Source organism: Lissotriton helveticus, chromosome 10 (genome assembly GCF_964261635.1).
Source record: "Lissotriton helveticus chromosome 10, aLisHel1.1, whole genome shotgun sequence".
In the NCBI taxonomy this organism is placed as follows: domain Eukaryota; kingdom Metazoa; phylum Chordata; class Amphibia; order Caudata; family Salamandridae; genus Lissotriton; species Lissotriton helveticus.
This window is the reverse complement of record NC_136071.1, coordinates 843,534,757-843,552,044: the sequence shown is the minus strand read 5'-3', so window position 1 is coordinate 843,552,044 and position 17,288 is coordinate 843,534,757. Positions and strand designations below refer to the sequence as shown.

The window sequence follows — 17,288 nt, the reverse complement described above, 5'->3', positions numbered from 1 at the left end:
GGTGGGGAGACGACAGGAAAGAGAGTAGAAGGGAGGGAGGAAGAAAGGAAAAGGGAGAGGTGGAGAGAAGAAAGGAGGGTGGAAGGTAAGTATGGAAGAAAAGCTAGAAGAAAGATAGAGATGTGGTAAAGCAGAAATGAAGGAATGAGAGAACGAAGGAAGCTTGCAAGGAGATGGGGAGAGAGTGATGGAGTAAAGGTAGAAGACTGCAAGAGAGGAACAGAAGAAACAAAGAAGTAAAAGAAGAATAGAGCTACAGAAAGGGTTGAGGGAGAAAGAAGAGAGGGGAAGACATGGGAAGAGTGGAGAGTGAGAAAGGAAGGAAGTGAAGTAGGAAAGAAGAGAATAATAGTTTTGTCAATTCTATTTCAGACCCTTCATAGTTGTTGTTTGTTCTTCAGCCATAGACAGTTCCTGAGACTATAGGATCACTCCTTGGCTTTGTTCTGATTGCTGCCTCAGTTAATAATCTGCTTTTGACAGTATTGTTACAAATGGCACAGTTTGTATGTTAAGAGTGTTTCCCACTTTCTCATTAGAACTTAGAGAAAGACAATATAGAGGCATTTCATTTAAATGTTGGAGGTTTCAAATCAAAATATGCTAGATTTCTGGGTGGTAGGGCAAAGTGGTAGATGGTGGGCCGCACCGCCAGGGGAGGGGGGGCCCCCTCCATGTGCTTTGCAGGGGGGCCCCCTCAAGTTTCGTTACGCCACTGTTCCAAGATGCTGCCTGCCGCTACGTCCGTGGTGAGTTAAATGCTGGAGTCTTTCGTTTCCTTAATTTTGATGAAGTAGGAAATCGAGTATGGTTTTTACTGAGCCCCTTTCCCTCATTTAGATTAAATCACGGAGTCGGTCAGGACTTCTTTAATTTATTCCTAAGATCCACACACGAGGAGTTATTTGAATGCACAAACCTTCCGGTAATTATTTCCTGTTAAGGCCTTTGTCTTTTCTTCGGTCATCACTAATATGTAGAATGTTGATATAGGAATCATGGGGTTCATTTTTAACTAGCAAGTATTGGGCACTCTGCTCAGGTGAGCTGCGGTATGTGAAAGTCTGTTGGCAGGTCATTTCTTGTCGACGCGGGAAAGGAACTTTCATTTCTCCGCGTGTAAATGCCATGTCGGCTTTTTGGCTGTTAAATACTATATACAAACAATTGGATTACATCTGGTACACCTTTCGACTTACTGCTGTAGTCAGGGGCAATGATTTTGACTCAAACCTTTACCAAATGTGAGCGTCTTGTGATGTCCTCTGTTATATGGTATTTACTCCAGTTTTAACCCGGCTTTTCTGCATAAGCACAGTATATTGTATTAAGGCAATTACATATGTGGGACTAACGTGATGTAAGCCCATCTTCTGAATTTACCCTAATTCTTTTTAGGCTGTAGCTCTCTTGATGTCCGGAGACCCAGGGCCCATCTATTCCCCCTTTTTGTACGTTGCCACACAACTCACAGTGGCTTTTCTGGTAATTATCTGACTTTCTTTTGTTTCTCTTATGAATCCAACAACAGGTACTATACCTTTAGCTTACTCCGATGTTTTCAATTATAGGTGCCCTCCCCCACCCCTTCCAATTCCCCATCTCACCAGTCCTGATGAAGACCCTACAGTAAGGTGCTAGTGATCCTACACCAACTGGAGTCGAAACGTCGACTTATCATTTGTTTGTCCTACCCAAGTGCAACAGAACATATTTGGCTGTGTTGAAATAGTTGGGATAGGAGTGTATATATATATATATATTTAGAAATAATTGATGGCGATACCAGTATGCCCATGTGATGTCAACTTACAAATGTACTTATGTGACCACATGTGACTTCTGTAAACTTTTTCTATACCACCTCAATCCTCACCAATCACTAAACCCCACCTCCCCTTTTCCCTTCTCACACACGCCTTCACTTTGGGCAATTATGCATTCTATAATTCAAAAAATGTATACATAATAAGTTTATGACTGAGGATGTGAATAAATAACATCACTCATGAAATAGAGTGTTATTAGTTTGATTCTGTTTATTTTTGACATTTTTCTCCGTGTTAAAGATATTCCGCAACTGGGACCCCTTTATATGTAACATTGAATTACCCAGATCCCAGTACCGTTAGGTCAACCCGGCGGCCTGAAAAGGTGTTAGTACTGCTAGGCAATGTCAGCCGATCCTGACACCCCCGCCCAGCTGGGGAGTGGCCACACATTCCTCACTCGAGGTCAAAAATCTCACAGCACTGCATGGCGGGCGGCACTTTGGTCGCGACCCGCATTCATCGAGGCAGGGGGGAGCACAAGAGATTCTTCCTCATGAGGAGCCCAGCAAGGGTTTCCAGAAGCAGGCGAGAGGCAGCAGAAGGTAAGGGGAAACCAGGCTGTTTTGCAAAGGACAGCGTGAAAGCACCTGGATGGTGCAATTCGGAGTGCAAGCACCACAACAGGGTAACACAGAGTGCAAGCACCAGAACGCCCTCCAATGAAAGTAAAATCATGCAGAAGGAAGCTTTTCCAGAAATAAGCACCAGGACTGTGAAAAGTAAAGTGAAAGCACACAGAGTTTGTAAAACAAAGTGGAAGCACCAGGGTTCTTGAAAAATAGAGTGCACACACCAAAACCTTCCTAAAGCAAAGTGAAAGCAAGCAGAAGGAAGAATCTGATGTCCCGGAGTCTTCCACAACAGGAGGCCAGCACACAGGCCCTTGGAGAGTTCTTCAGAAGCAGGATACCCCAACAGGGCAAACAAAGTCAGTCCCTTTCCTCCACCACAGACAGAAGCAGCAACTGCAGGCCAACCCACCCCTCACACAGAAAAGGCTGCGCTCCTCACGCAGTTCTTCCTCTCTTCTTCTTGGCCGGGTCCTCTTGTTTCTTGAAGTAATTTAAAGTCTTGTGGTTTTAGGCCCAATACTTATAGCCCATTCTCTCATTGTTCTCTTTGTGGCAGAGTCTCTGAGCTAATTCTAAACCAGTTCTTTCCTCCCTGGTCCAGCATGACCATAGAGGGTGGAGACAGCATTGTGAAAAGGAGACACCGCCTATTCAGGTGCTAGCAAAACTTCTCCCACCACTCTAAATGCAGAACAGGTCTATTCAGCCCAGCGATGAATCATCCAGGCAAGGCAGGACACACCTCAATCTCCCTTGTGCTGTCTAGAGTGAATGCACATTCCCAGCTCCTGTCACTCCAAAAGGAGGTAGTCAGAGGCACACAGAATGGTAATATAAGAAAATGCCTGCTTTCTGAAAGTGCCATTTTCAAACAATCAATTTAGAAACCGCCTTTACCAAAAGGTGTGTTAGTAAATTCTGAGTTCAGAGAGTCTAGACTTTATTTCTCAATCTTGTCCCAATTGAAAGTTACACATGTAAAAATGTTACCGTGCAGCTCCAATGATAGCCTATGGGACAGACAGCCTTTCAATAAAAAATGAAATACACAGTATTTCATTATCGGGATATGTAATACACACCAGTACATGTCCTACCCTTCACATACACTGCACCCTGCCCATGGGGGTACTTTGGGCCTACCTTAGGGGTGCATTGCATGTAAGGAAAGGGAACGTTAAGACTTGGCAAGTGGGTGCACTTGCCAGGCAAACATGGCAGTTTAAAAATGCGCTCAAAGACCCTACAGTGGTAGATCTGAGATACAGGTGGCAGGGCTACTCATGTGGGTGGCACAACCAGTGCTGCAGGCCCACTAGTAGAATTTAATTTACAAGCCCTGGCACACACTGTGAACTTTACTAGGTACTTGCAAGAAAATCGCATATGCCAATCATGGATTAACCAATCAGAATCGCAATTTACACAGAGACCATATGACCTTTAGCACTGATTAGAAGTGGTAAAGTGCCCAGAGTCCTACAGCCAACGAAAACAGGTTCAGAAAAATAGGAGGCAAAAAGCAAAAAGTTTGGGGATAAACCTGCAAAAAAGGCCAGGTCTAACAGACATCTCCTTTCCCTGAACAAGGGCTCCCTTTCCTGGACTTAAGATAATCAGGAACATTTACTACCCTGATTTGTGCTAATATGGGAGAGCTACATCACTTGGCCTGAAGAGAACCGGGTATATCCTCTAGCACGGCAAGATCTAATTCAAGCGAAATTTAAACTTCAGGAACTGAGTTATCCAGGGACACCTATTACTCCTAGAGCTAAATGAGCTATCAATATCAAGCATCTGCTCTCTATCTCTGCCTCAGCTTACATTGGGTTTTTCCCTTAGTGCATCCATCTTTTATTTGTGGAACATCAGAGGCAAACCTTCACATGTATATCACTTTTCAGGTTCATCACCAAGAAACCTATCCCATCATTGAGCAGAAGAACCAATTGTTGAGGGGTAGGCCATTTTGTTAATCAATGACAAGTATGGCCCATCACCGAGCATCATTGAGGGTTCAAGCACTGAGCATAAGGACTCATCAAATCAAGAATGGCACAACACTGAGCATCATTATCAATCACTGACCAACATAAACTACTGATGATTAAAAGGGCCTATCATTTAGAAGCAAGCTCCACCACTAGTCAGAAAAGCAGCTTGTTGCATCTGCCCAACCCCCTTCTGTGTTGCATCCCCCATCCATGCTACTTTTTTTCTTTTCATTTACCAGTACTACTCAGAACGGCAAACAAAAAGACAAAACGTCCTTCCCTCATTTTGCAGGTGCCTGCGTGCTCATTGGGCTAACCTACAAAATGGCGTGGCTGCATGCCGGGTAGGTTTGTTTTTCTTTTTTAAAAGCCATGCTGCACAACATTGAGGTTGCTGTACAGCATAGCTACTTCACACACCCCTTGACCTAAATTCATGACCTGACAGTTGCAAAGATTATCTGTCAGAAGTAGTTGAATCTACCCACAACACTTGTCCAAAAGACTCTTACAAATTTTTTGCCAAGTTCAGGGCATGGCTGATGACCAGCACTAGATTTCTGCAAGCACAGTGAAAGGTGCAGTCCAGATGTTGTAGGAAAAAGAGGTCCAGAGTACCGGTCCTGACCAGATACCAGACATTGTATTAAATACATGCTAGCAATGTCTGAAGGCTTTGTCTGGTGGGCTATTGGGATGGAGATGCTAAATGTAGTGTTTGAACAAATCCTAGGCCACCTACAAAGAGGTGACTGAACAGAGTTGAAATCCAAGCCGTGCATGTTAAAACCTGGGGGATACAGAAGCGCTAAGCTTGAGATAATGGCAGTGATGTGATATGTGATGTCACCAACGTCACTGGCCGTGTAATTTGTGATGTCATCTGCCACATCGAGTATGAGGTCATGAGCAGTACATGGCAGTAATGAAACTTAATGCATAGCTACCTAACTTTTTTGTGCCACAGAAACTATATCTTGATAATTTGAATATGTCCCTACGAATATTGTCAGACTGTTATAAGCTGAATTAAACCTTAGTGAAAGTGTTTTTCAGTGAATTTTAATTGTTTTCTTAAATGATGAACCCAGCTCCCGCAGCCAGCCATGAGCCACTATCCGCCTTCAGCATAGTAGCTCAGGATGAAGGCCCTAGGCCATGCCCTGCATTCAGTTCTACTTCCCCAGAGACCACAAAGCAAGGATTATGATATTTTTTTACACTTCATTGGTTTAAGTCTATGCATATCTACATGTCCTAAATCACTGTTTTGCTCCACTTTTATATTCTAGAGTTATCATTATACCAAAATAGCAGGAGTGCAATAATCAAAGGCATTGGGATATGGTGAGTTGAAGGGTGTGAAAACAATCCAGCCTTTACCAAGGGATTGATCCTATGGCAGCCCACCATTATTTGCTCACCGCCACACTTGTGCACAACCTTCATAAACCATGCCCAGGAGATTAGTGAGAAATCCTACCCGTTTAGCCTCCAGCCTGACTTGGCGGCTGTGGATTAAGCTCACTGTCCTTAATGTACCTACCAGCTTGCACCAAGGGTTGTGCTGTCCATTTCATTGCACTAACCCCTGCTCCTCCTTAGCCCCTTCCCTCTTTCTACTCCCCTAATATGTGGCAAGGAATCAATACAAAGTGGCAAGGTTAATGCTTAATGAGTGACACAGATACTCATAGTTCATTCACTGCCCTGCCAGACACCTTACAGAGAGCGTTCTGTGACAGTGAGAGGACAGGATGACAGCATCCAAGCCTGCTGAGGCCCCTGTGTCAACAAGGGGCTTCAGTGCTTCCCATGATCTAATTTTCAAGAGCCTCGCCAGATCATGAAGAAACAGAATGTCTTTGAGCTCTCTACTCCATTCTTCTCTCTCCATCTTCATGGTGGAAGAGGACTAACTGAGCAGCTGACAGCTGTTCTGTTCAACCTCTACAACAGTTGGAACTACTCTGTTGGTCTAACTTATCCCATTGAGCAGACATCAGTTTCACTGACAGCATAGCCTGCACCTATAGCTTGGAAACATTGAGAATCATTGTTGCTTAGAGACCAGATCCTCATCCTTTGTTGAGACTCTGAAGTTCATTGCATCCAAGGACCATTGATGTTCCAGGTCCACATCTTTCAAGACCAGCACCATGCCCCTGGTTCTTACTGTATCTGGTATAGCAGGGATCAACGCCATGCTTTCTACCACCCTGCTTAGGTAAATATGACCATTACTTGTTCTTTCCCTTCGATTTACTGCCTGCCATCTCACACTAGCACCTCTGAGGTTTTGTTTGCTAAACTCTTATCTTCAGAATTGATGCCAATAAATCCTATCCTCTGCTGATGTCCTGTTTTATCAACCATCACTCCCCCAGGACCTACCATTTAGTTTGGTTCTGAACTTGCCTCATTTGTGTTCCCTTTTTTTTTTTTATTTCATTACTTTAGCTATATAATAAAAGGGGATGTCAATAACTTGACTAGATGGTCCTATTAAATCAGAATGCTCCCTGTTGCATGACTCCTTAAGTTACACAATTAGTTATTTCCCCTACCTCATCTGCCAGTCATCTTTTAGATGCTGTATTTTCTTTCTATAAGGAGCTCAAAGTTTACACCCGGTTCAATATACATGGACCCACCATTATTGTGTCAAATTGACATTCACATTGACCACCTCACAGAAACGTTTGCTTAACTCTTCTATTCAAATTTCTTATTGATCTTGGGATAAAATTACTCCTACAAAATGTAAGGACACCTTTTCTAAATGTTGTACCTGTTTAACATGGGGCAATGACATTGACTTGAAAACCCAGTACTATTTCCGTTCGCTTTCCTCCCTTGATGAATTTGACCTGGTATAACAAATCAGTCCTCAGTGAACCACTCTATCAGCCACTGTGGTATACTAAACCTCACCTATACCTTATCTCTAAAAGGATACAGCTCTCTTATCAGAAACAGTTGCTCCACTTACTGTGCATCTAAAATTAAAGGAAGTATCAAGAGGTTTGAGGACAAGATACTCCATTACACAGGTGTACAAAAGGGGGTGGTGATGGACGGAGCATCTGAACCAATCAAACACTCACACCCAGTCAACAGATCTGGGTTTAATCCATCACCGTTCTTTAGCCCACTCTACTACCCCATGGCCATATGCAAATCAGTCTGACCCTGTGCCTCATGGGAACAGTCCATCCCAAACTGCGGTACAAAAGGGGGCATGGCTTGGCAGTTCGGGCTGGACTGTTCCCATGAGGAACAGGGTCAGACTGATTTGCATATGGCCATGTCTGAACTGGGGTGGCAGAGTGGGCTAAAGAACGGTGATGGATTAAACCCAGATCTGTTGACTGGGTGTGAGTGTTTGATTGGTTCAGATGCTCCGTCCATCACCACCCCCTTTTGTACCGCTTTGTTCGCCATAAGTTGGCAGGGTATGCTCTGACATGAGTCCCTTGCTCACTTTGCCACTGGATTCAAGCAAGCCTGGCTGAAGACGGCTGAAATGCCAGAAACCGGTCCTAGGAAGCTTGTTTCTGGTCCAGGGAAGGCATGGCTTGGCAGTTCGGGCTGGACTGATCCCATGAGGCACGGGGTCAGACTGATTTCCATATGGCCATGTCTGAACTGGGGTGGCAGAGTGGGCTAAAGAACGGTGATGGATTAAACCCACATCTGTTGACTGGGTGTGAGTCTTTGATTGGTTCAGATGCTCCGTCCATCACCACCCCCTTTTGTACCGCTGTGTTCGCCATAAGTTGGCAGGGTATGCTCAGACGTGAGTCCCTTGCTCACTTTGCCAATGGATTCAAGCAAGCCTGGCTGAAGACGGCTGAAATGCCAGAAACCGGTCCTAGGAAGCTTGTTTCCGGTCCAGGGAAGGCATGGCTTGGCAGTTCGGGCTGGACTGTTCCCATGAGGCAGAGGGTCAGACTGATTTGAATATGGCCATGTCTGAACAGGGGTGGCAGAGTTGGCTAAAGAACGGTGATGGATTAAACCCAGATCTGTTGACTGAGTGTGAGTGTTTGATTGGGTCAGGTGCTCCGTCCATCACCACCCCCTTTTGTACCACTTTGTTCGCCATAAATTGGCAGGGTATGCTCAGATGTGAGTCCCTTGCTCACTTTGCCACTGGATTCAAGCAAGCCTGGCTGAAGACGGCTGAAATGCCAGAAACCGGTCCTGGGAAGCTTGTTTCCGGTCCAGGGAAGGCATGGCTTGGCAGTTCGGGCTGGACTGTGCCCATGAGCCACAGGGTCAGACTGATTTGCATATGGCCATGTCTGAACTGGGGTTGCAGAGTGGGCTAAAGAAGGGTGATGGACTGGGTGGGTGAAGATCTGTTGACTGGGTGTGAGTGTTTGATTGGTTCAGATGCTCCGTCCATCACCACTCCCTTTTTTACCCCATTACAAAGGTGGCGGATATCCTATCCCCCATTTTACAAGTGTGATAGATTATAATACACTAGTGATACAACAGATGGACATCCACCAAGTTTGTGACACAGTATCCAGCCCCCCAAACTTTAAATTAGCACACAATACTTTGTGTGAATTATTTAATATAATCAGGCCTTGGAAGAACTGACGCTCTTTCTACCAAAATTAAGCCTTTTGAAGATCTCTGTAACTCACAAGCTGGATTCCTCTTGGATACAATTGTGTAAATCTGCTCAACATTTGATCAGGATTTTTTCTCCAAACAGCAAACTAATTTCAAGAATAATACTACTTGACTCTTAACTGAGTTGTCATGTTTATCACTGGCTAGCACTCAAGTGTGCCCTTGTCTTTAAAACTGGGTTCCCCTTTGGACCCATACCCTATTACAGCCCTGTAAGAGGTAGCATATTTGATATGGTCTCCCATCTCATTGCAGACTCATGCAATGCATTTATTTGTTTCCTCAACAATTCCTCCCTTCTTACAAAACCTGTCACTGACCCCCAAGTAAGCAGTAATTTTTGCACTATACCCAAGCTGCCTTTTCAGACTAAAATTGTGGAAACAGGGTTTAATCATCATCTGTCAGTCATTTGTTTCCAACAGAGCTGCAACTTGCCCTATTCCTGTGTTGCAGCTTAAGAATAGCAATGCATGGAAAGTGTTCTTTCAACAAAATGGCTTATTTAAACTATTTTGTTATTTGGGGGAAATGTTCTAATAGTCAACAAATACATCAAATGAACCATATTGGTTATTGGATGCAGCTCCCTTAAGAGTACTGTTGTTCGACTAGTAGCCACAAGAGCCCTGGAGAGCGGTGGTTACATGAAGCAGACATGACATGGGCAAGCACTATTGATGACCAATGGCTTTGATTGGATACTTGTAGTACCTAGTGGCTTTTTTACCATTGGTCAATGCCACTAACCACAATTCACTTCCCCAAGAAGAATCTCGAAAAAACTGTATATTTATTCATGTACCATGATGCATTCCCATTTCAAAGATTTTGCCATGGTGTTCAAATACAAATTTACCCTCTACCCTTTGGCAAACTAAGAAGTGGCATTGGAGGTACACCCTAGCTATACCATCTCTCTGCGAGCATACTTATATCATTATATGACTATGCTGTGGATTGATGGCCACCAAAGTAATTCCACATCATTGACAAAGGTTATAAGTATCACGGTGTCACAGGCAGTTGGTGAATTAGGATTAAGGATTAACGTGGTGTGACCAAGAAGGCGAGCATAATTAAAAAATGATAAGGTGATTTGTAAAATTAAGTACTATACCAGTTGCTTTCAGAGTCTATTCCAGAATTACCAACTTGGAACTGTAGAATATTAACATTTTGATAAATCCTATTACTGTCAAGAGCTGTGGTAATACGAGGGTGCTCTACTTGCTGGCTACTTCTACATAAAAATCCAATTTGCAACCAAAGGGTTTTTTGGATCTTTACATGCCACTGTCAGATTATGTGATTGATACTGAAGAATAGACAAGAGTGGGCATGGATGAGACTACTGAGAAAGGCAGGAGGCGCAACAGTTTATTCGTCAGCGATTCCGTTGATGGTGAATCTGTGGTTGCCCATCACATTGGAACCCCTAGTTCAACATACTCTCTGACAATATGCACTACGCACGTTTGGAGACCTCTTTACCGGGGGTCATGTGTTCTCTCAAACGGAGGACCCTCGTTTCCAAGACGCCCCTTACATAGATCATTTTGTCCTGGCTAGGCTTCAAGCAACCCTCAGGGACACGATGTCAACATACCCACTAGAACCGGACAACTTTTCACCACTTAAACTGCTCATCACTGACACCACTGGAGACCACATCATAACTAGACTTTATCGCATATGCTTAGCACTTGTACCAACACATGACACCAGAGTGAGAGCAATTGAAAGGAAGGGATGGGCCCTTAGGGGACGGAGGGTAGGTAGGGCCACACTAATAATGTAAAACAAGGGGATTGTACCTATGCCTCCGGGATGTATTACTAAATCACTCAGTAAGACAATAGATAAAGCTAAATGAATTAGTTTTACCAAGACAATTTATTTTGTCAGTATCTTTAGAATCAGTTTTTTAAATGATTATTTTTAGGCAAGAGAATCAACATTATCAACTCAACCTCTAGCGACTGCATTTTCACAAAAGACTAATGTACAAATAACATACAAAAAACATTGAGTTAATCATCAATAGACCTTAACAAAAAAAGACTAATATACATGTGACATACAAAGAACATTAAATCAACATATATCATTTCATTCCAATTATCAAAAAACAGTGAATCATGGACAGAAAAAATTTGCCAATATTGAATATGCATTCAGTTTCCGCAATGTGGTGCACTATTTCTTTTTAGAACCACATGAGTCAAAGTTTAAACATTCCTTTTAAACTTGAACATTCATATTAAATGTATTAACAAGAATTTTATGCGAACTAGTGCCGTAGCCGACGCATTTCGAGTCCTGTTAAGAAAATCACAGGGCTCTCATCAGGGCAGCATTAAATGGATTCCACGGGGAACTGTTATCAATGAAAAAAATGAAGGATCTATATTTAGTAAGGGTTCCTCCAAATTCATTAAAAACCAACAACACTAAGCTTTAAAAAGCATCCACTGGATGCATCGTACCTGATTGAGGGCTTGAGTGCGACCTTTTATTAATAGTAGTGTGGCCGCCACTGTGTGTCTCACACTGCAACAGAGAAGGAATATATTCAAATGATTGTCCTTTAAAAGAAGGTGCCCGCACGCACGCCGTGCTACAAAATAGGGAGTGAAATTACCTTAAGTGAAAAACATGGGGGTACTCACACGTCTTCTCTATTCAGAAGCCAAACAGTCCACCTCAACCTTGCGTGAGGTACTGTGCTTAAAGTTGGTTCTGCAATGTAAAGTTTGCGAAATGAACCCCGGTCACAAACATGCTGCCTGAATCAAAAGTTGCATTACATTTAAAACCTTTTTAACGCGGCGCCCGCCGCTTTTAATATATCAAGTTTGTCATACTCACATTTTATAATAACTCTGAAGGCTGAACAGCCCACCGCAATCGAGCATGTGGCGCTGTGAGTAGGAATTATGTCTGTAAAGGTAAACGAACACAGAATCAGTGTTCATACTTAATGCGGCGAAATTTGACCAAGTGCCCAAAGCCGGGCAGCGCGCTGTTCGCGGTCTTACCTTCTAATCTTTCTGTTTTCTCTCATTGAATGAGCACGAAGCAAAGTGTAGACGAACACCAAAGGTTTCAAAAAACGGAGGTTTGGTCACATGATAGTGATCAGCCAATCAGGTACATTCAGGACCCGGTGAATACAACGCAGACCTTCTGGGGCATGTAGTCCCAAAATGTATTTATGGAAAAATATATAATGAAGAAATTTAAATGCGCTGAATGATTTTTGCAGCACGTAGCGAGCGTGTAGGTCACCTGCTGTTGGGGCAGGTTGTGTGTTAAAATTTTAGCAATTGTGATGCATTTATTAATTACCCGTATGGCGGAGCGGTTAGAAAAATAGGGTTTATTGCCCAGCACGAGAGTAGCGGCTAGCTACACCCTACTCAATTCGCTCATGCAATTTAACCCCTTATTGATGCTATCAAACTTCATTATGAGGTACGCCTCCTTGCGCAATAAAGCGCTTTCAATATTGGGTGATTGATGCCTTGGGTCAATCCATGTCAGCACGGTCCATTTAAAATCATTGGCATCATGGTTCTTTTCAATGAAATGCTCCACCATCGGGGCAGACACCACCTTTTTCTTTATCCTCGAGCGGTGCTGCGTAATTCTCACATTTACAGCTTGGCAGGTCTTGCCAATATAAACTCTGTTGCAGGGACACACCACAGCGTAGACCACATTCTTGGTCTTACATGTTTCCATTTTATGGCATTATGATCAAACAGGTTGCCCTCGATAGTAGAAGGGCAAGACACACAATTACCACATTTGTGGTGACCACATACCGGCTTCAACTTCCACTTTGCTATTAGGTCACTTTTCGGTTTCGGGATAAAGCTATCCGCTCTGATTAATTGCTGTCCTATGCTGGTATTTTTTCGCATAGCGAAGATGGGCTTTTTTAGGGGATACTCCAGGTCTTCTAACAAGTGCCAATTTTTCAAGATGATACTTTTGAATTGATTTGTGTGGGGGCCAAACGTTGTTACGCAAACCAATTTATCTAACTCCTTCTTGTTTTTTGTTTGCAAAAAACTGTCTCTAGGAGTGAATCTAGTACAGTACTTCAGTACAGTTGCGTCTTATCCGCAATACAAAAAGGATACTGATCGTAACACGATCTTACACTACAGAAGCTCAGACCCACAATGCTTGAAAGAAAACCTGCCTTATGGCCAGCTATTGCGGATAAGACGCAACTGTACTGAAGTAGGGGACTTTGACATCCATGCCACAACATTTTGTAATGAAATGGCCAAGAGGGGTTACCCCAAAAAATTATTAAAACACTCCATGAAACGCGCCAGATTCACTCCTAGAGACATTTAATATGAATGTTCAAGTTTAAAAGGAATGTTTAAACTTTGACTCATGTGGTTCTAAAAAGAAATAGTGCACCACATTGCGGAAACTGAATGCATATTCAATATTGGCAAATTTTTTCTGTCCATGATTAACTGTTTTTTGATAATTGGAATGAAATGATATATGTTGATTTAATGTTCTTTGTATGTCACATGTATATTAGTCTTTTTTTGTTAAGGTCTATTGATGATTAACTCAATGTTTTTTGTATGTTATTTGTACATTAGTCTTTTGTGAAAATTCAGTCGCTAGAGGTTGAGTTGATAATGTTGATTCTCTTGCCTAAAAATAATCATTTAAAAAACTGAGTCTAAAGATACTGACAAAATAAATTGTCTTGGTAAAACTAATTCATTTAGCTTTATCTATTGTCTTACTGAGTGATTTAGTAATACATCCCGGAGGCATAGGTACAATCCCTTTGTTTTACACCAGAGTGAGAGCAGCATGGGAAATGGACCTGGCACACCCACTTACAGACCACATTTGAGTAGAATGCAGCACGCTAACCAAATTGGTGTCCTCTGCTAAAACACTATAAATTCCTGCAGAGGGCATACACCACCCCAGCGCTGATGGTTCTCACAGATTCTACCCATTTCTGACATTGCCCTAATGTGTCACACACATGCGGCAGACATTGTGTCCTGTGATAAACTTGCTCCATACTGGAACAGCATTTTTGCAGAACTTGCACGAATCACGAATTTACAACTAACACCTTCTCCATTAATGGCATTACTGGGACATGTTGCAAATGTACCTAAAGCACCCCGCAGGTTGTGGTGATAGCATTGCTAATGGTAAGGAGAGAAATAGCCTTGCACTGGGGTAGTAAACAGAGTCCTACACTTGAAAAAGTGGATCAAAGGTCTGATGTATTGTGACACATATAGTGAAAAATTCGCAGAATTACAGTCCCTCACATCTAGACCCATGGATATTTGGAAGCCCTTGCGGGACTACCTGAGGGAGCGGGATACGAAAGCTGACACCCAACAATCAAATACACCACCAGCTTCCCAATGAACAGGGCAAGATACATTATGGGACACAGCGAGTGCACAACAAAAGTCAAGTAGAATCATCTTGATATTACACTTGTGCTGCGGGACACCATGGAACCCTCCACACTAGGTTACCTTGACCTCATAGGGACATACTGTAGAACATATGTAAATGATGTGACATCTTTTCTGGGAATCTTGCACATTCTGTTGCTGTACCATGAATGGATATGTATGTATGACACCGAGGAGAGTTTTAAAAAAAACAGAATGAACAAGAGTAATCAGTGACTTGTCTGTTTGCAGGTCAAAATATGGAAGTTTTGTCATAGTTTGCACACGCAGTGAGCACACAGTACTGCTGTTCTTCCTAATGGTCTTTTGATTTTTAACAGAAATATTAATGCATGTTTTTAATTTAATCAGGCCGAGGTTCAATGAACCCCCTTCAGCTCGATGATTTGCATGAGAAATTGATTGGAAACCTTACTGGAGAAGTGGACGATAATGCAGAACTGGTAAGTTGTTTATAAAGCAGAAGTCCAGTATTTTGATTGTGGTGCAAGTGGTTTTAAAGTTTTAAGATAATTAAGGCTGGGATTTATATATGAGCATCGGAGTATATGATTGCTATAAAGAGATGGCTATTGGCACAAAAACTTCAGTACGATTTTGCATTAGCTGTTGAGACCAGCTCAGTATTTGGTTACAGAAAGGACCGTAAGGCCCTTTTTTTTTGCTAGAAAATGAGATGTTCTCTTTGCGCTCTATTGCTTCACAGAGTAAAGAATGAGCCTAAAGGCCCCTCATAAATATAGTTCACCATTTGCTCAGACCAGACTCGATAGTGTTTTTAAGAACACCTCTGAGTAAGAAAATGGATATAGTTAACTATATTGAAGTTATGTAATTCCTAGATCTAGGGTAATATTTCAAGCCCACTGCACCCACCCACATAATGATGGGACCAGGAAATTCTGGTCAAAGCAGATCATAATCAGTGTGTGGCTGGTATCACACACCCATGCGTGTTCAGTATATGACCACATCACCGGCTTTGCCCACATTGGTGATCACCCTCACCTGTTCCATTTTAATACAGCCCATCAGTGTAATGTTCTTCTGACTCATGGCAGAAGGCTGGTGCATGGCTATGGGAATAAGCCCTGGACTTGGAGTAATTTATTCACCATGAAGACCACTCTATCCTTTCTCGAAACTGTCCATCTCCTATCCCAATTCATGGCTATAGTCTGCAACACAACGAATAATAGAAGAGGGGGGAGTACAGAAGGTAGCCCATGCCTATGCATACGAACTTTGCAAAGACTTCTGGGTCAAATTGCACATCACATCCAAAAGATTCGTCAAGAAGGCAAAGCTGATGTAAGTGTGGGGGAATACCTAGGTTCACTTCACACATGCATGTTCTGCCCATCTCGCAAATACTATGAAGCCACCTTTGTTCTTGTTGAGTGTACTAGATGACGGCAGAAGATAACCCATGCAGAAAGTACCAATGCTGAATTAAGGAGCTGCACAATTATATAATGGTGCCACTGGAGACCGAATTGCGAGCATCAGTAATGAGACGTGGCAAAGATGTAGACAGAAGTGCACAGTTCCCTGGTCTGATGTAAGAAAAATGTCAAGTTTTCCCGAAATTTGCGTCACGAAGACACTTCTCCGACAAGAAGGCATGTGGGTGTGGAATGAAGACTAGGGGGCATGTTTCATTGTGATGGAATTTGATCAGTACTTTGCTAAACTTACCACGACCTCTATAACATTTAGAAATCCGGAAATATTCTTTACTTGGATACCTCATATGTGCATTTAAAATGATATAGTTCTATTATCAGTTGGGTCAAGCCTCTCATTTATCTAACAAAACAAGAGACTTTATCGCCATTAATGATACAGACTACCAGATTACAATCCTCTCTAATGATATATGCATTGTATTAAAGGGACAGTAATGTGTATGTATGCATCTCTAATAATTGGTCCAATGGTAAATGTGATGAAAAGATATTTCTAAAATTAGTGCCATACCTTTACTCATGGCTAGTATTTGAACACGCTTAAAGATCCTTCTCAATAATTTGGCAGCATACTTAGATTTACGAACAGAATGGACTGAATTATTTTGTATAATGTGTTAAGAATGTATTCACTCACTCTCTCCTTCGATAATGTTATTTCCTGAAATAAGATAAAGTTTGCATTTCTCTGGTTATATTATTGGGTATTTTACTTCTCTTTGCCGAAAACTTGAGTCCCCTTACTTTACAAATAACTTATTTTAGGCAGTTTGTGATTTGTGAATTGTAGATTAACAATTTGTCTATGAAACCCTTTGCTGAAGATTATAGTTGTAAACCTTGTCAAATAATCTTTGGCTGTTGTGGCAAATTCGCTACTTTAATAACATGGTGTAACTCTTCACAAGCACTTTAAGGGCATAAACCTCCACAGTCAAAGCACATATCAATGATGCCGATGTAAAGGGAAAAAACACATCACATATACAAAAGAATGTTAAACACATATTTTTAGCAAAACAGATTCCTTACAATAAACAAAACAAAATGCATCTAAACTGTTTTACAACAAACCAGATTTTTTAATTCTCCCTTCTTTCTCTTCTAGATATATCACCAATAAAATGTATCTAATAGGCAGAAGTATATTTTTCAAAAAACATCTTATCATAATAATGTACAAAAGTGATATTACATGAACAATGAGTTTGAGTTAGTATACACCCTCTTATACTTTAACATTATGTCATATAAAACTCTTTTGTTTAAATATGAA

General features: G+C 42.0%; 1 protein-coding gene across 1 annotated transcript in view; it reads left to right on the top strand.

Annotated features, from left to right (window-relative positions):
- SPMIP4 (sperm microtubule inner protein 4) overlaps positions 1-17,288 on the top strand; it is a 182,016-nt gene that overhangs the window by 130,700 nt on the left and 34,028 nt on the right. Inside the window, exon 8 of the mRNA XM_078664378.1 lies at positions 14,895-14,986. Coding sequence (XP_078520504.1) covers positions 14,895-14,986 — 92 coding nt within the window. The remainder of the gene's footprint in view (positions 1-14,894; positions 14,987-17,288) is intronic.